The sequence below is a fragment of the Penicillium psychrofluorescens genome, assembly GCF_964197705.1.
Source record: "Penicillium psychrofluorescens genome assembly, chromosome: 6".
NCBI lineage: Eukaryota > Fungi > Ascomycota > Eurotiomycetes > Eurotiales > Aspergillaceae > Penicillium > Penicillium psychrofluorescens.
In genome coordinates, this window is record NC_133444.1 from 2,960,043 (window position 1) to 2,974,331 (window position 14,289).

The window sequence follows — 14,289 nt, forward strand, 5'->3', positions numbered from 1 at the left end:
ATGTGGCATCATTTCCCTCCTCCGCGAACACCAACTCTCTCCAATGAATGAACCACGAGGCTATGAATGATCATGCCGGGAGGGGAAGAGATCGTCCTGCTAGTTTGGGAACACCAGACCTGATCGGGCAGGTACCAACACCACCCGCCAATAGCAGCCAGGGGAAGAAACTAGCCGCTGAAGAATAATACACCATGCTCTCCACCGGTGGTTGTTGGGGTTCCCGAAGATCCCTGGCCCTTCTTCATCCCTCGGTCCGTCCCCGCTTCTTCGATCTCTCTCCACACCTCTTGAGGTCCTTCAGAGTCTCTGGAACTTTATCCGCCATGTTGGAAAAGGAGACGGAGGTGATCGCGCAGGATGATCTGGACATGCAGCGTCTGGGCAGGGCCCAGCAGTTTAAGGTGCGGCGCCAACCGCGTGCGGAGAAACGGGTGGCGCTGACCAGAACCAGAGGAACTTCCGCTTCTACTCCATCTTGGGCTTCACCACCACGCTGATGGCCACATGGGAGTCGATTCTGCTGTGTGTTGCTTTTTCTCCCGCACCCGAGGAGTTTCTCTAACCTCGTGCAGCACAAGTACCTACGGCTTGACCGATGGTGGTCGGGCCGGCATGCTCTATGTGTACCTGACCTCCTTCATCGGGTTTTTTGCGGCAGTCATTTCCATGGCCGAGATCGCATCCATGTACGTTCCTCCTCCTGCCGGGCATCCCGTCCGAAGCTGACCAGGAGGCCAAGCGCTCCGACCTCTGCCGGGCAATATCACTGGGTCAGTGAATTTGCCGGTCCGCGGTTCCAACGCTTCCTGAGCTACATTACCGGTAAGATGTCATTATTCTAAAATATTGTAGGATCATCTGGCTGATCGCAAATAGGATGGCTGTCGGTGGTCGGTTGGCAGGCCGCATTCGCCAGCATCTGCTTCCTCTGCGGCACTTTGATTCAGGGTCTGCTTGTCTTCAACTATTCGGATCCGTCGGGCTGGGTTTATGGCTTTGAGCGTTGGCATGGCACGCTCTTTACCATGGCTATCGCCGTCGTGGGCACGCTGGTCAACACCTTTGGTGCCAAGTTCCTGCCCCCATTGGAAGGTATCATATTGTTCCTCCATTTGGGGGGATTTGTCGCAGTCCTGGTTCCGATCTGGGCGATGTCTCCGTCCACGGTCTCTTCCCACGAGGTCTGGACACAATTCACGAATGCGGGTAATTGGTCTAGTGTGGGTCTGGCATGTCTAGTAGGCCAGCTGACCCCTATCTTCTCATGGACAGGTATGCTGTGTTCCGCAGAGGATGTGTGAGCGAGCTGACAAACACCGTCTTGACAGGCCCTGATGCTGCAACGCACATGTGTAAGTCCGTGTCACAAGAATTGAAAGTTTTGCGGCTGATTATTTTTCAGCCGAGGAGGTTCAAAATGCCGCTTTGATTGTTCCATGGTGTATGGTCTCGACGGCGATCATCAACGGCGTCCTGGGATTCGTGATTTTGGTTTCATTGCTGTACAACATGGGCCCAATCGATGCCGTCCTCAGTCCCGCCAGCGGCTTCTCCTTCATCCCAGCCGTGCATCACGCCACCGGCTCTAAAGCCGCCACCAACGGCGTGGCTGCCATTATCCTCGTGATGGAGGTCTGTAGTGCCATCAGCATTCTGGCCACCTCTTCACGGCAGACGTTTGCTTTCGCACGCGACAATGCCCTTCCTTTTTCAGGGGCGCTATCCCACGTCAATCGGCTGGCCGGAAGTAGGATTCCCGTACTATCCGTGCTGGTCACGACTGTCGTCACCATGCTACTGAGCTTGATCAACATCGGATCCACTGCTGCTTTCAATGCCATTGCCTCGGTGATGGTAGCCGCTCTTTTCACCACGTATATTCTGTCAATCGGTGCTCTGATTCGTGCACGTTTCCAGCCCGGTGGTATTCCGCCCTCTCGATTCTCTCTCGGGAAACTTGGGCTGCCGCTCAATGTGTTGTCAGTCGGGTATCTCATCTTCGCCATCACCTTCACCTTCTTCCCGACCGCTTACGGGCCGACCCCTGTGACAATGAATTGGTCGATCTTGGTGTTTGGGTTTACGATGCTTTTCGCGATTGGGACTTACTTGGTCCATGGCCGGAAGACGTATCAGGCGCCTGTCATCCACGTGCACCGGGACTAGGTGTCCACCAACCTGCATGCTTCGGTGTTACTTGATTCTATTTGATTCCCCCCCCCCATCGATTCTGCACATTTAGCTGATCCTTTACACACCCACCAGTCAGTGATATTGGCTCGTTAATCAAGTATATCCGACACAAGGTTTTCATCAAGTTTCCCGATTGCAAAGTAGCTACCCAGTGTGTAGATTCAATACCAGTTCCCATCAAGCATAAATCGAGGTAGTATAAGCAATGCGAGTCCTGATTGTTGAGCTATTAAACTCGGTAGTTCGGATCAGCCCCACGGAGATCCTTCCCCACCATTTTCTCTCCAACTTCTTCTTTCCCGCAGCCACCCTAATAATGAAAATCTCCTGCAAGTAAGTGAGCTGGAAGGAGACTTGGCCCCGTCTGCTCACATAGCCGCCATGACCGACTGGACAACCCAGCCACAGTTGCATTCCTACAACCCGTCCGATTCGCCCGATGGCCCAGCGTTCGCCTCTCCCCTCGGCACCGCCAGCTGGGGCCAGGATGGATTCTCGCATGACCCGGGTTTCCTGGCCTCGCAGGAGGAATTAAGATGCATGCTTTTTACCATTGCGCATTCGGCAGCACCTACTCGCGTGCCCAGCCCAGAGGGCCGACCCGATGCTAGTGTGCAGTCTCGGGAGCGGGGGCGCGCCCTGATGCGCCCGGTGCTGTCGAATGCGCGCCGCATCGAGTACTTGAAGAACTACGTTGGACAAGTGGCTCCATGGGTAGGTACACTCTGGCATCTGTGGGATCATGTTTCCCCGAAGTTGGTTGAGCATGGTGACTGATTCTGTTTAGCTTGATATGTTCGACTCGCAATGTGCTTTCCGCGTCCAGCTTCCTGCTCTCGCCCGCACATTCCCCGCGCTTCTCAATGCGATCCTGGCTATCTCTGCCCGGCAAATGGAGAGGAGGGAAGGCATCCAAGACTCCTTCGATAGCATTGAGCTCTACCAGGAGGCTATTCGCTTGCTAAGCCCATTACTGCAGGTGCGCGATCCCAAGGTCGTCGCGGCTTGCGTGCTGTTATGCTGCCTTGAGATGATGTCGGCTCGCGCTCAGGATTGGCGCCGTCATCTAGAGGGATGCGCTGCGTTGTTTGATGCTTTTGGGATGCACGGTTTCAGTGGCGGCCTGCTTCAGGCTTTGTTCTGGTGCTACGCGCGCATGGGTAAAGATTGCCCTGGTGAAAATCAAAAGACTACGCTGACGATTCGACCTAGATGTATGTGGTGCTCTTATTTCGGATGGGACCCAGAGCACTCTTCTTCGACCGAGCACATGGCTAGCACCCGGCTGCCACGAGGATGATGCGTCGCGGCTATTTCAAGCCGCCCGATCCCCCGATATGCACGCCAATTATGCCGTTTATCTCTGTGCAAAGGCCTGTGAGCTAGTCTCTGACCGGACGCAGTGCATCGAACTTGGTTCTAAGAATGGCTGCACGGGTGAAGTGTTCAATCGTCGCTGGATCCAGCTTTGGGACGATTTGCAGCAGTGGGTGGACAAGCGGCCGCCCGAGCTGCTTCCAGTGTACACGGCCCCGAATAAGCCATTTCCACACATCCTTTTTATTCATTGGGCAGCCATTTCCTCAAATCAGCTGTACCATACTGCCAGCATTTTGCTTCTGAACCTCATGCCCAAGTCAGTCAAGTTGCAGCCCGCACCTACTGTGTCGCCGCTCTGGCACGCACGCCGTATCTGTGGAATTTCGCTGGCTAATTCCCACCACGGCTGCTTGAACAATGCCATTCAGCCATTATGGATAGCGGGGCGTCTCTTCAGCCATGTCTCAGAGCATACCATCATTGTCGATATTATCCGAAACATCGAGGCCGATACCGGGTGGGGCGCCTGCTGGCGGATCCGCGACCTAGAGTTGGCCTGGGGATACCAGGTATCTCGTTGATCTATCGATTCTCGTGCTGTACGTCTCCCCAATTTATCTTGGTGAGGGTTGGTTCAGAGTCGGAGACGAAGACTAGGCTTCTTACGTTTCATCGAGAAGACACCATATTTGCCGCAGTTCCTTCAAGCGCTCACTAATATCAAACCCCGTTATCGTCCGAATGCGCTCAAATGCACGCAGGATTTCCTGCTGCTGCGATTCATGTGTCATCCGGCGCGCGGCCATCAGAAATGATGCCAACAGGCACGGATCCCAGCATTCCTGCCGGTCGTTATGCAAGGCGATGCTGCAGATGCGCTGCGCATGCCAAAGCGGTGACATTGCGGTAGGGTTGGAGTCGGTGATGAGTGCGGTGCGCGGCCGGCTTTGCAGAAGTACCAGCATGGCAGTATGATAAAGCTGGCTGCCGAACGCACCCGCTCCATTGGAGAACAAAACAACCGGAAAACTGCGCTCTGGACCGGCTAACTGGTCATGCATCTCCAGCTCCAGCATCGGCTGGAATTCCTGCGGTCGGTTGTGGTACCAGTGCTCGAGCTCATCCACGAGCTGCATCCACGTCTGTATTGGCGAACAGCCCGGTGGTGATTCTTCGTTGTGGATGAGCTGGAGTGCGCGCGCACACAACCAGAGCGGGCGGTGCGCAAAATGGAAGACCATCCCGAATGGATCGACTATGGGGTCGACATCAACCAGGTATGGGAGTGAAGGAGGGAGCGGAATGTGGATATCCGCGTCGTTAACTAATGCGGCTCCGATATCTGTATAAGTGTTAGAAGCATGGCAACATTCAGCTGCTCCGGCACATACCTAATCTTGCAAGCAGCCAGTAAATTGCGGATGCTAGATCCCTACCCACTGCCCGTAGGCAAATGGCATCGAGAAGCTCCTTATCATCCTCTCTGTGATGGGCCCATGCATTACAGATGCATTTGATACAGTTTTTCGCACCATCCAAAGCCTTGAGAAGTGCACGGGCGGTAAAATCAAGGTGGGCATCGGGACTGCCCTGTTTGTCTGCCGCTAATGCTCTTAAGCTTCCTTGCTCGGGGTGCAGTTGGCTGAACGATGTTTCGGACAAACAGAGAACTGATATCCATACAGGCTGTAACTCCTTCGCCAACTGCAGAGCGTTAATCCCGAACGACTGTCCCAAGTCGCACAAATCCAGCTGATATAGTCAGTCCCTGCTCTGAGTATCCAGAGACAAAATTCTTACCCATGGCGCCACTTCGTAGCGGTAGTGGCGAAGTAGCTCTAGTGCCTCCGTTGACTTGGAATCGGTCGTGTTGCCTACTTCTCTCGGTGAGAAGGTTGACGAGCGTGGATCGGAAAACGTAGACTGCGTCATCGCCATAGCATGAGGTGCTTCCTGTGTGACCGGCGAGGCAACGAAGTCCGACAGACTCAAGTCGGAGCCCATAGCATGGGCATCAACCATGCCTGTGCCCAGCGCCAATAGGCCCGCGACTGCAGATTCGTCCTTGGCGCTGTACCCCCCAGGAGGTTTGGTGATCCTGGCCTGCGAGTATGTATTTTCTGGAGACCAAAATGTGAACTCAGGGTCGCTGATTTGCGAAGGGGCCTCGATGCCCGTAGATTCAGGTATCACATTGTTTTGAGGCTGGTTCTCTGGCTGCACTGCGACGATTGAGGTGTGCGCGCCAGCACTGGAGCTCACTTCCGCAGGATTCGATGCCTGCCACGACTGGTCAGGATCTTGAGTTTCTTTTGATGGTTCCTCGTTGATGAACTATGTTGAGATATCGTGTCAGATAACCCCATGAAGCCAACCGTGCGATTCTTACCCGAATTGCATCGTAACTCGAGGTCGCCTCACTCCCCACCTGCGTTGGTGCGACTGTGTGTGCATTTTTCGTCAGAAATGTGAGCTGTGGACCATACTGGCACTGAAAATTGCGAGCAATGCAGTTGCGGCATCGCGGTTTGCCTTCATCGCCTGTGTCCAGGGTGTGTTAGCGAGGAAATTACGCGGCTTGGAGGCTGGATACATTTTCGGCGACGAATACGGCAGCGCATGCACCCGGTCCGACATCGAGTGAGCCGGCGCGATGAAATGCTCGCCGTCGGCTGGCCTACCATTGCTTCCTACCTAGGTAGGTGTGCTGTTGAGTGTTGACCAACGCTAGGTCGGGGCACGCGCAACCGGGCGGAGAACCGCCGAGCTGAAACAAGAAGGCATAGCCGCAGTCACGTGTTACTGGAACTATACGAGACACGCAACTGTTTATTATTGAATTGGAAGCAAGACAAATATCAAATTTACCATCTATGTCTGACAACATCTTCTACCTATCTCGAACACACTACCCGCTTTTTTCGATATTCATCCACAATCCCCGCATATGCAGACGGCCCATACACCCCAGTCAACTCCGTCAGATACCCTCCGCCCAAACGGTATGGGTTCAAGCCGAGGTCGCGCATCAGGATATCATTGTACTGCCCTTTAAGTTAGTCATGCTCTTTTTCTTAACTCTCACTTCCAGCCCACTTGCCTGAATAGCATCCACCGCGAGACTTGTCCCGGTCAAAGATCCAAGAACGACATCTTCAGAAATAGATTCTTTCATTTCCTCGCGCGAGACATTGTCCAGCCAGTCAAGTCCTTCCGTCAGAAACGCAGCTACCCAAAGTGCTTGGACCTCTGCGACAACAGCAATAGTAGATGTCAAAACGATGCCGAGGGCGGCGAATGAGCGATCTCCTTCAGCCACCAGCTCAGGTGCGACCATTTGCCGGAATAGGCGATACGGAAGATATTCATGGCTCCCCATCCAAGACGGAGCTGCGCGATCGAGCAACGTGCAGCCGGTTTCAGCCAATGTTTTCCGGACTGTGGCCTCCGACCGCTGGTCCAGCTCCTGCCAAAGTTTCACATGGCTCCTTGTGATCGAGTCCAGTGAATCGAAAAGTCTCTCCGGTGACAGGTTCCCGTTGTGTTCAGGCTTTGCAGAGTTTATCAGGCCTGAGAGGCCCAATTTGAGACGAAAACTTGGGGGTTCGAACGCGATGGGCACGATGGGTTTATATCCTGTGGCATGCACAACTAAGTCAACTGGATCGATCTGGGTACCATCTGCCAAGTGCACGATTGCATCGCCTGTTGGGCCTGCTTCACTTTCCTCTATTGTTCCCGAAATTCCAGTTATGGCTGAACGATAGATATGCACTTGAGGCAATAGAATGGTGTCCCAGAGGTCGGGCTGGTTAGCGATCCCGATACTTGATGCGCACGAAACAACACTTGGGACGATTAGTGACCGGTTAATCAGAGCATCAGACATCAACACTTACCTATGCCTTGGCCGAAGCTTGTTCATTTTGGGATTTGACCTATACCGCGCCAGCTCTTCGAGGTTCCGGTCAACCGAGCGCCAGAATGACCGAATCCACCCCCTTCCCAGTGGATTGCCATGAAATATACGTGCCAGCCACGAACCTTCCATTTGCAAGTTTAATCCCCATACCTGTGGTGAGCGTACGATGGATAACCGTTTCGGAATTTCGTAACAGCACGGACTGAGATGGCTCAGAAGCCGCGTACTTGCCGCCTTGTCGCTGGCTATAGTATCTCCATTGGGAAGAGTCGATGTCGGAGGGGCCATCCACGCCGGTCCTGTGCCTCCATCACGAATTATCCAGTGCACTTGCACTGGATTCTTGGGTGTGGATCTCAGATGCAAATCGGGTGAATTGTGATGCAAAGTTGCGAAGAAATGCACCAAATCAAAAGACGACTTTGCCCCACCATAGATTGCAACCGATCTCAATTTTGGGTCTTGATTGTCAATTTCCTCTGGCTTTCCGGCTTTATCTGGCAGGGGCTGGTATCCCAGTTGCTCGCGAGCCCAGTCTCCCACCTGCTTAGCGTGGATGGCAGGTGCGGTAGTGTCAACGAATTCGCCATGCGTCTGGGTGGCTGGAAGATTTGGAACAGATGTCAACCCAGTCGCCAAGATGAGCTTATCACAGATGACGGTGATAATTCGGGGAGGTGAAGCGGTGATGCTTATCTCGAGTTTCCATTCTTTGCTTTCGAGGCGGGCAATCTTCTCTACCTAGCGAGGATATGAATTTGGAGCCATTAGAAACTTCTGTGGGAGATCGTACCTTCCAGTTCAGCCGTATATGTTTCCGCAAGTCCCATTTCGTCACCCATTTGTGTAAGTAATGATTTATCTTCCAGCCTGCGATGAACTGCGAGCCATCATCGCTTTCCTCTTGTGGGACCACGCCCGCGAGTGGTAAATCACTAAATTCGTACAGTCCGTAGGAATTCTGACTGAGCAGATTTGGGTACAGACGCTCTTCTGCCCATGTTCCCCCAAGATCCGATGCGGCATCAATCATTAACAGGTTGCATTTTGAGGCGTCTTTGACGGATGACTGCCTCGGAGTCGTGAAACAGGCGGGCAGCTCATCCACACTGTCGTTCGCTTGATTGTTCGGTTTCTCTTCGTCATATGCACCGACTATCTGTAAGTAGGTCTTTCCGGCAATGAGGCCATACAGCCCTTGTAAAGTCAGTTTTTGATCTTGTCAGTTGGGAAAAAGTGCCCACCGGCTCCGACAATCACAACTCGGTCCATATGGACGGATGGTTAGAGATGTAACGATCGCAGACTAGAGGGATTCCATACTCATATAGGTTTTTCAATGAATATTTACAGATCAATATTTACCACCTAACATCGAAGGCGTTTTCCTGACTTTTGCTTGTTGCTGTCCTAGTATTGTTCTGGTGGGGCCATCGCAACAATGAAGTCACACGTGACGACCGAATCCTATTGTTCTCAATCGATGTGGCAATTATCTTCATAAACAGTGATATTCGAGTTTCGAGTTTTTCTTTGTTGAGTTCTAATTATCTTGCATCCGAGAATATGTGGATGATGTGTGATGTGCGGGTCCAGAGGTTGCAAGTCTGCGAATATATATCCGACGAAGGATGTACCAGCTGCCAAGATTGATAAGGAATGAGCTCACTTCTCCGACTGACCTTCTTCCTGGAAAAAGTAGTAAAATACAAACGAAGCCTAGCATTTAAAGAAATTTGCCTCTAGAGTCTAGTGGTTCTGGCCTGCTGAAATCGGATTTCAACGGACACCAATGATGCAAGTCTATCTTTGTGTTTGAACCGCAAGCGCTTTTATTATTTGATTGTGCTAGTAATATTCGAACTTCATGGTATAAGAATGGATCTCCATGGAATTAAACTATTCATTGATACTTGTAACCCAGTTATAAAGCAAGCTGGATACATCCCTGCGCCCTGGCCAGATTTACACTGTGAGCATTCCAATGGCCTTTCAGATGTCGATCACTCCCTGGAGCTGTCTCACCCTGGAATACCGTTGGCATCCAACCCTAGCAGTACAAGACCTCCTTAGTCTAGACGCAAGGGATGTATTCATGGAGCCGGAAGAAGGACAAGTAAACATTTTTACACAGGGATAGTTAGCTAATCCGGGTAAATATTGGAGGCAAATAAACATCGATGAGCGCTTTCTCTGCACCTTCCCTCTAGTTGTTTTTGCTCTCCACTAATTTCACCATGTACGGTATCAAGCAACTGTTCTTTTTGAGCTTCATGCTCTTGGCTGTCTCCGGAAGCAAGGGTGACAAGAGAACTACCGTGAGATCTATGCCTGGCGAAACTTTATCTTGCCTCTCGAGTCTAACATTTTTCGCAGGTTGGAATTGAAACAGAACAAAAGAGCCGGGCACTGAATGTAATGCTGGATGAGTGTTCTGACGTGGGAGAGGAGTATGTTTTCTTTGCAGCATCCTTGACTTGACAAGTAACTGATTGTATCCAGTGAGGTTTTCACAGTATCCGTCCACAAGAAATGTCGCGTCTTCACGTACGTTGACGTATCATTTAGCCCCAACCAGTCGTTGCTAACCTCTGCTATACAGTGGACCAGATTGCACCGGCCGAAACATGCTGCTCACCCCGGGAGACCATACGTCCAAGGATCCCGTCCCCATTGAAGCCATTTACTGCCACTCGTCGTGAAGAAAAACCGGAGTAAAAGCTTTATAAGGAGCCATATACAATTGAGTCAGAAAGTCTGTACTCAGATAACATCATTGATTAATATTTATTAATCTATTTCCTTGTGCGATGTTCCTATCACTGTGCACTTTTAAATTTGAAAGCATGACAATTTCCTATTCCCCAAGAATCGGGCAATCTGCCCATATTCGCCCAAATGGGTCTAAATGTTCTTCGTCGATTTCCGGATACGGTTGCCCCATATACATGCCGCCATCATGGCGGTCAGGCGGCGCTTTAATGGCCAACGGCGATGGTTTTAGAAGTGGACCGGGCGATAGTACCAACCCAGATGATCCGAAAAAGAAGCTTTCCATCGATGTAAGCCAGAGTGAACTGGGCGTGGGTGGGCGCTCCCAAGGAACAATGGCCATGTCTCCAGTGACAAGGTCTGAATCGGAAAATGCCGCACAAAGAGAGCTCGTTTGGGGATAGTACTGATCGGTGTATCGCCCCGTGGCCATAGAATTGTCCAGATACTGGAGAACTTGGATGTAATCGCTAAGGCGCAGATCGAATATGTCAGCCGAAGGGTTCCGACGCTGAGCCCGGTCCTTATGAGGACAGAGCTCGGCTACAGACCAAGAGTCATTGGAGGCGCATTCGGATAGTCGCACTGCACGCTGGACCATGGCGGAGACATGTTTCGTGTCGTATCGAACGCTATAAACCCGAATTATACGGGCAAAGTAGATGAGAGATCCTTCATGCCTCTGTCTATCGGCAATCGAACTAGATCGCCGAGCATTTATGCTCAACAGAACGAAAGGGAGTACGATATGAGCAACCCTAAGAAAATCAGCGTTACTGGATGTCAAAACGTAGAGAGGATACTCATACGCAGTGATGGGGAGATGGTCGGCCATCCCGTTCATGATCAAGCAGCGAATGCTGTCGGCAACATTTGATAAAGCCTCAGTCAGCTCGAATTTGCATCTTTCCAATTGCCTATACACTGACGGAGACAGAAAATCCAAGGTTCCTGTCAGGCGACAGACGTGGTTACAGAGTGCCATACGAGCAGACCTTGAAATGATTAGCGATGATTTACAGCTGCGAATAAAGGAACCTCACCGGTAGTACATCGTCAGCAAATGCCCATATAGAACCAGCGAGGAATGAAGCGGCCGATCCTTTACATTCATGGCCATAGAGCAGCTTTGCTCCCACATCAGGAGACGTAATTTGGCTTGTTCAATTGCACCAAGCGTTTCATTAGTGTCCCTTTGATCTCTATGCTGGTAACGGGTGCTTGGGTAGACGATCAACAGCACGTCGGTCGCGACGATGGCTAGCTGGCACAGAGAGACCATAACTCGACAGAGTGCAGCCTTGACATGCGGTGGGTAGGCTTCTGACTGTTGGATCTCATCTTCCAGATCGCTTTCTCCCAAGCACGGCTGGCGGAGGTCAAATTCATGGGGGAGGATTTGTATTGGGCGACGCACGGCTAGCGCCAGGGTTCGATCTCTCATTATGCAGCTCCACCAGAGTCTCTTTAAAGCCACTTTGTCTCGCCGAGTCTGCATATCTTCGTGATGATACTGATGCGCCCTTTCTGCCTTCGCATTCTGGATGGCAGTGGTCATCCATTTTGTATCGGCGGTCGAGGGAGACGAATAGTATGTTAGCAGCAAGGATGCCTGCGCAATCACATAAGAGTCTTTTTCCACCCCGGCATCGTACAAGGCCTATCTGTTGTTAGCGGCTGGGACGTGTTCAGGTAACTTGTAGTGCCGACCTTGGCCTTTTGATAAAAGGCATTGCGAGCCTCAAGCAGCGACTCATAGCCGCATTCACGAGCAGTCTCGACAGGAACATACTGCTCACAGTAAGCTTTCATTCCCGGCATACAGAAAATCGTCTTACGCTGGCACTGGTGAAGAGCATCGCCTGAAAGAGCAACAGGGACCATCGGCCTTGATTTTCATCTCGGCGCTGGTATACCTCCCAGAATAAGGCTTCGTTCACGACTGGCGAGCAAGGTTGAACATAGAGAAAATAGTGCCGCACAAAGCTTTCTAGTGCCGCACCGCTCGGGACATGCAGACATCCTTGTGCTTCGAGTTGGCCAAGGGTTGCGGGTGCCAGCTGGCTCATGTCACCGGCACTCAGAAACCCATGGAGAGAAACTGCATCCAGAGCATTTGGTGATGGGCTGGGACTGCTATCTGCATCCGGTGGGGTTTCTCGAATTGCCGCCTTCGTTGGCGGCGCCGGACGGCGTTTTCTCCGCGACGGGCGGAACGTGCACGCCTTGGAATCGAGCCGGCAGTTGGTACATGGGAAACCATTTGCAACGCCATCGCACCGGACTTTGCGTTCGTGGCATACTTCACATGCGACACGGGCTCGCCTGGAGCGTCGGTTAGCGTTGGCACTGGAAAGCGACGCCATGAGGAGTTTCGAGCCGGGAGTTGGAGCCGCGAAGTTCCCCTCGTTTTTGCCCCAGAATTAAAAGACCCGGGGGACCGTGCGAGACCCACATCGGGTCGGAGCAGTCGGAGTGTATGGAGTGCATTGTATCGTGTACGGGATTGGGATTGCTCTTATTATTTCTATAGTCTATCGTCATATTGCAACTGTCGTGTCATCCACCACCAGTACCTTGATACTCCCGTTGCGAGGGTCGACACAGAGATGCAACGCATCCTGCGCTTTCTCCAACGGGAAAACATGCGAGACGAGCTTCTTCAAGTCGAGAATGCCTCCGCTGAGGCAAGCAATAGCGGGGGGCCAGGTGTCCCGGTACCGATTGATAAACCGCAAGTCAATCTAGCAGAGTCAGCAACGAACACAGTCCACGCGGATGAGCTCACCTCGGCAAGGGAAAGATGCATAAAAGGCAAATTATTCATGATGGTCTTGCCTACCCCAATCACCATCACCGTACCGCCTCGCCGTGCCGTGTATGCCGCCGTACACACGCTGCTCTCCACGCCCGTGCACTCTAGGACCGTCTCCGGCGCGACATACTCATTCTCCCCAAATAGGAACCGGATCGCGCGGGCGTTTTCCTGCGCATCTTTTGAGAGATCGACTTGGTAAGTGACGCAGGAGGGCACCAGGTCCTTAGCAAAGGCCAATCGGCCCGGTTCGACATCCGTCACGACAATGGGGTGAGCTCCCGAGGCACGCGCCGCAGCCAGCGCGATCAACCCAATGGGACCAGCACCACAAACAACCACACCACGGCCTAGGGAAAGCCCTGCCGTCTTGATCCCATGCATCACCACCGAGAGTGGCTCCAGGAGAGCGCCCTCGGCGAAGCTGACATTGTCCGGCAGTTTATGCAGCCATGTAGCTGGGTGCACTTTGTAGCGCTGAATGGTCCCGTCGTAGGGGTAGACACCGGCAAATTGAACATCCTCACACAAATTGTAGCGGCCCTCATTACAGAGGAAACACTCCCCGCACGGAACGCCGGGCTCGACTGCTACTCGGTCGCCTGGCCCACGTCTGTTAGTGATCGTACTGTCGGCCCTCGATGGAAGTCCACTCACCCGGTTTCAAATGAGTGACGCCCTCGCCACACTGGAGAACCACTCCGGCTGCCTCGTGGCCGATAATGCAGTCGCCTTCAAACACGAGTGACCCGATGCGCCCGGTTTTCCAGAAATGAATGTCGGACCCACAGATCCCCGTGGCTTTGATGTGCACCAAAGCCTCCCCCCGCCGTGCCGCGTAGACTGGCGCCTCCACGAATTTCAATTGATGATCGGCTGTCACCTGAAGAGACGGATTCGGGAACGTGGTCGGGATAACGGTGCGGCCGGCGACCCTCGACTTCGAGACGTCCTGCTGGCCGCTGACTGGGTCTACCAGGACAGAGGGCGCCATGACGATGTGTAGGGGAAACTCGGGGGCGACTACCGGGATTGTTCTATATTTATGGCTCGTCTCAGTCGCGGTCTGCGTTACTCATTGTAGCCAACCGGGCCCAGAGCGGTCACACCTGCCTGTTCGGGTCCCCAGGGGTTGTGCTTACCCGATCGGGTACCTGCCTGATCGGACGCAGTGGTGTTGGTCGCACCTGCCGTACTTCATTACTTCCTTCATTACCTCCTTCCTTTCTTCTTTCCTTCCTCTCTTCTCCGACCAACGGAAAGA

The 14,289-nt window shown here is 52.6% G+C and overlaps 6 protein-coding genes across 6 annotated transcripts; 3 read left to right on the forward strand and 3 right to left on the reverse strand.

The window, feature by feature from the left end:
• Positions 1-326: 326 nt before the first annotated feature.
• On the forward strand, positions 327-2,169 carry PFLUO_LOCUS9585 (uncharacterized protein; the record flags this gene model as incomplete). The annotated part of the gene is made up of 7 exons (XM_073787427.1): positions 327-404; positions 455-525; positions 576-689; positions 743-825; positions 880-1,275; positions 1,332-1,355; positions 1,406-2,169. 7 exons carry the CDS (start codon positions 327-329, stop codon positions 2,167-2,169), a joined length of 1,530 nt encoding a protein of 509 aa, XP_073643584.1.
• A 408-nt stretch (positions 2,170-2,577) lies between these two features.
• PFLUO_LOCUS9586 (uncharacterized protein) lies at positions 2,578-4,097 on the forward strand (the record flags this gene model as incomplete). Its single annotated transcript, XM_073787428.1, has 3 exons — positions 2,578-2,910; positions 2,984-3,410; positions 3,475-4,097. The coding sequence occupies 3 exons, from the start codon at positions 2,578-2,580 to the stop codon at positions 4,095-4,097; spliced, it is 1,383 nt and encodes a 460-aa protein (XP_073643585.1).
• Positions 4,098-4,178: 81 nt separating this feature from the next.
• PFLUO_LOCUS9587 (uncharacterized protein) lies at positions 4,179-8,710 on the reverse strand (the record flags this gene model as incomplete). The annotated part of the gene is made up of 10 exons (XM_073787429.1): positions 4,179-4,858; positions 4,908-5,268; positions 5,317-5,850; positions 5,906-5,958; positions 6,003-6,057; positions 6,426-6,560; positions 6,617-7,364; positions 7,416-8,179; positions 8,232-8,635; positions 8,683-8,710. The coding sequence occupies 10 exons, from the start codon at positions 8,708-8,710 to the stop codon at positions 4,179-4,181; spliced, it is 3,762 nt and encodes a 1,253-aa protein (XP_073643586.1).
• Positions 8,711-9,675: 965 nt separating this feature from the next.
• On the forward strand, positions 9,676-10,140 carry PFLUO_LOCUS9588 (uncharacterized protein; the record flags this gene model as incomplete). Its single annotated transcript, XM_073787430.1, has 4 exons — positions 9,676-9,756; positions 9,815-9,888; positions 9,941-9,985; positions 10,041-10,140. The coding sequence occupies 4 exons, from the start codon at positions 9,676-9,678 to the stop codon at positions 10,138-10,140; spliced, it is 300 nt and encodes a 99-aa protein (XP_073643587.1).
• Positions 10,141-10,295: 155 nt separating this feature from the next.
• On the reverse strand, positions 10,296-10,811 carry PFLUO_LOCUS9589 (uncharacterized protein; the record flags this gene model as incomplete). Its single annotated transcript, XM_073787431.1, has 1 exon — positions 10,296-10,811. One exon carries the CDS (start codon positions 10,809-10,811, stop codon positions 10,296-10,298), a length of 516 nt encoding a protein of 171 aa, XP_073643588.1.
• Positions 10,812-12,750: 1,939 nt separating this feature from the next.
• Positions 12,751-14,019, reverse strand: PFLUO_LOCUS9590 (uncharacterized protein; the record flags this gene model as incomplete). The annotated part of the gene is made up of 3 exons (XM_073787433.1): positions 12,751-12,954; positions 12,999-13,627; positions 13,683-14,019. The coding sequence occupies 3 exons, from the start codon at positions 14,017-14,019 to the stop codon at positions 12,751-12,753; spliced, it is 1,170 nt and encodes a 389-aa protein (XP_073643589.1).
• Positions 14,020-14,289: the final 270 nt, after the last annotated feature.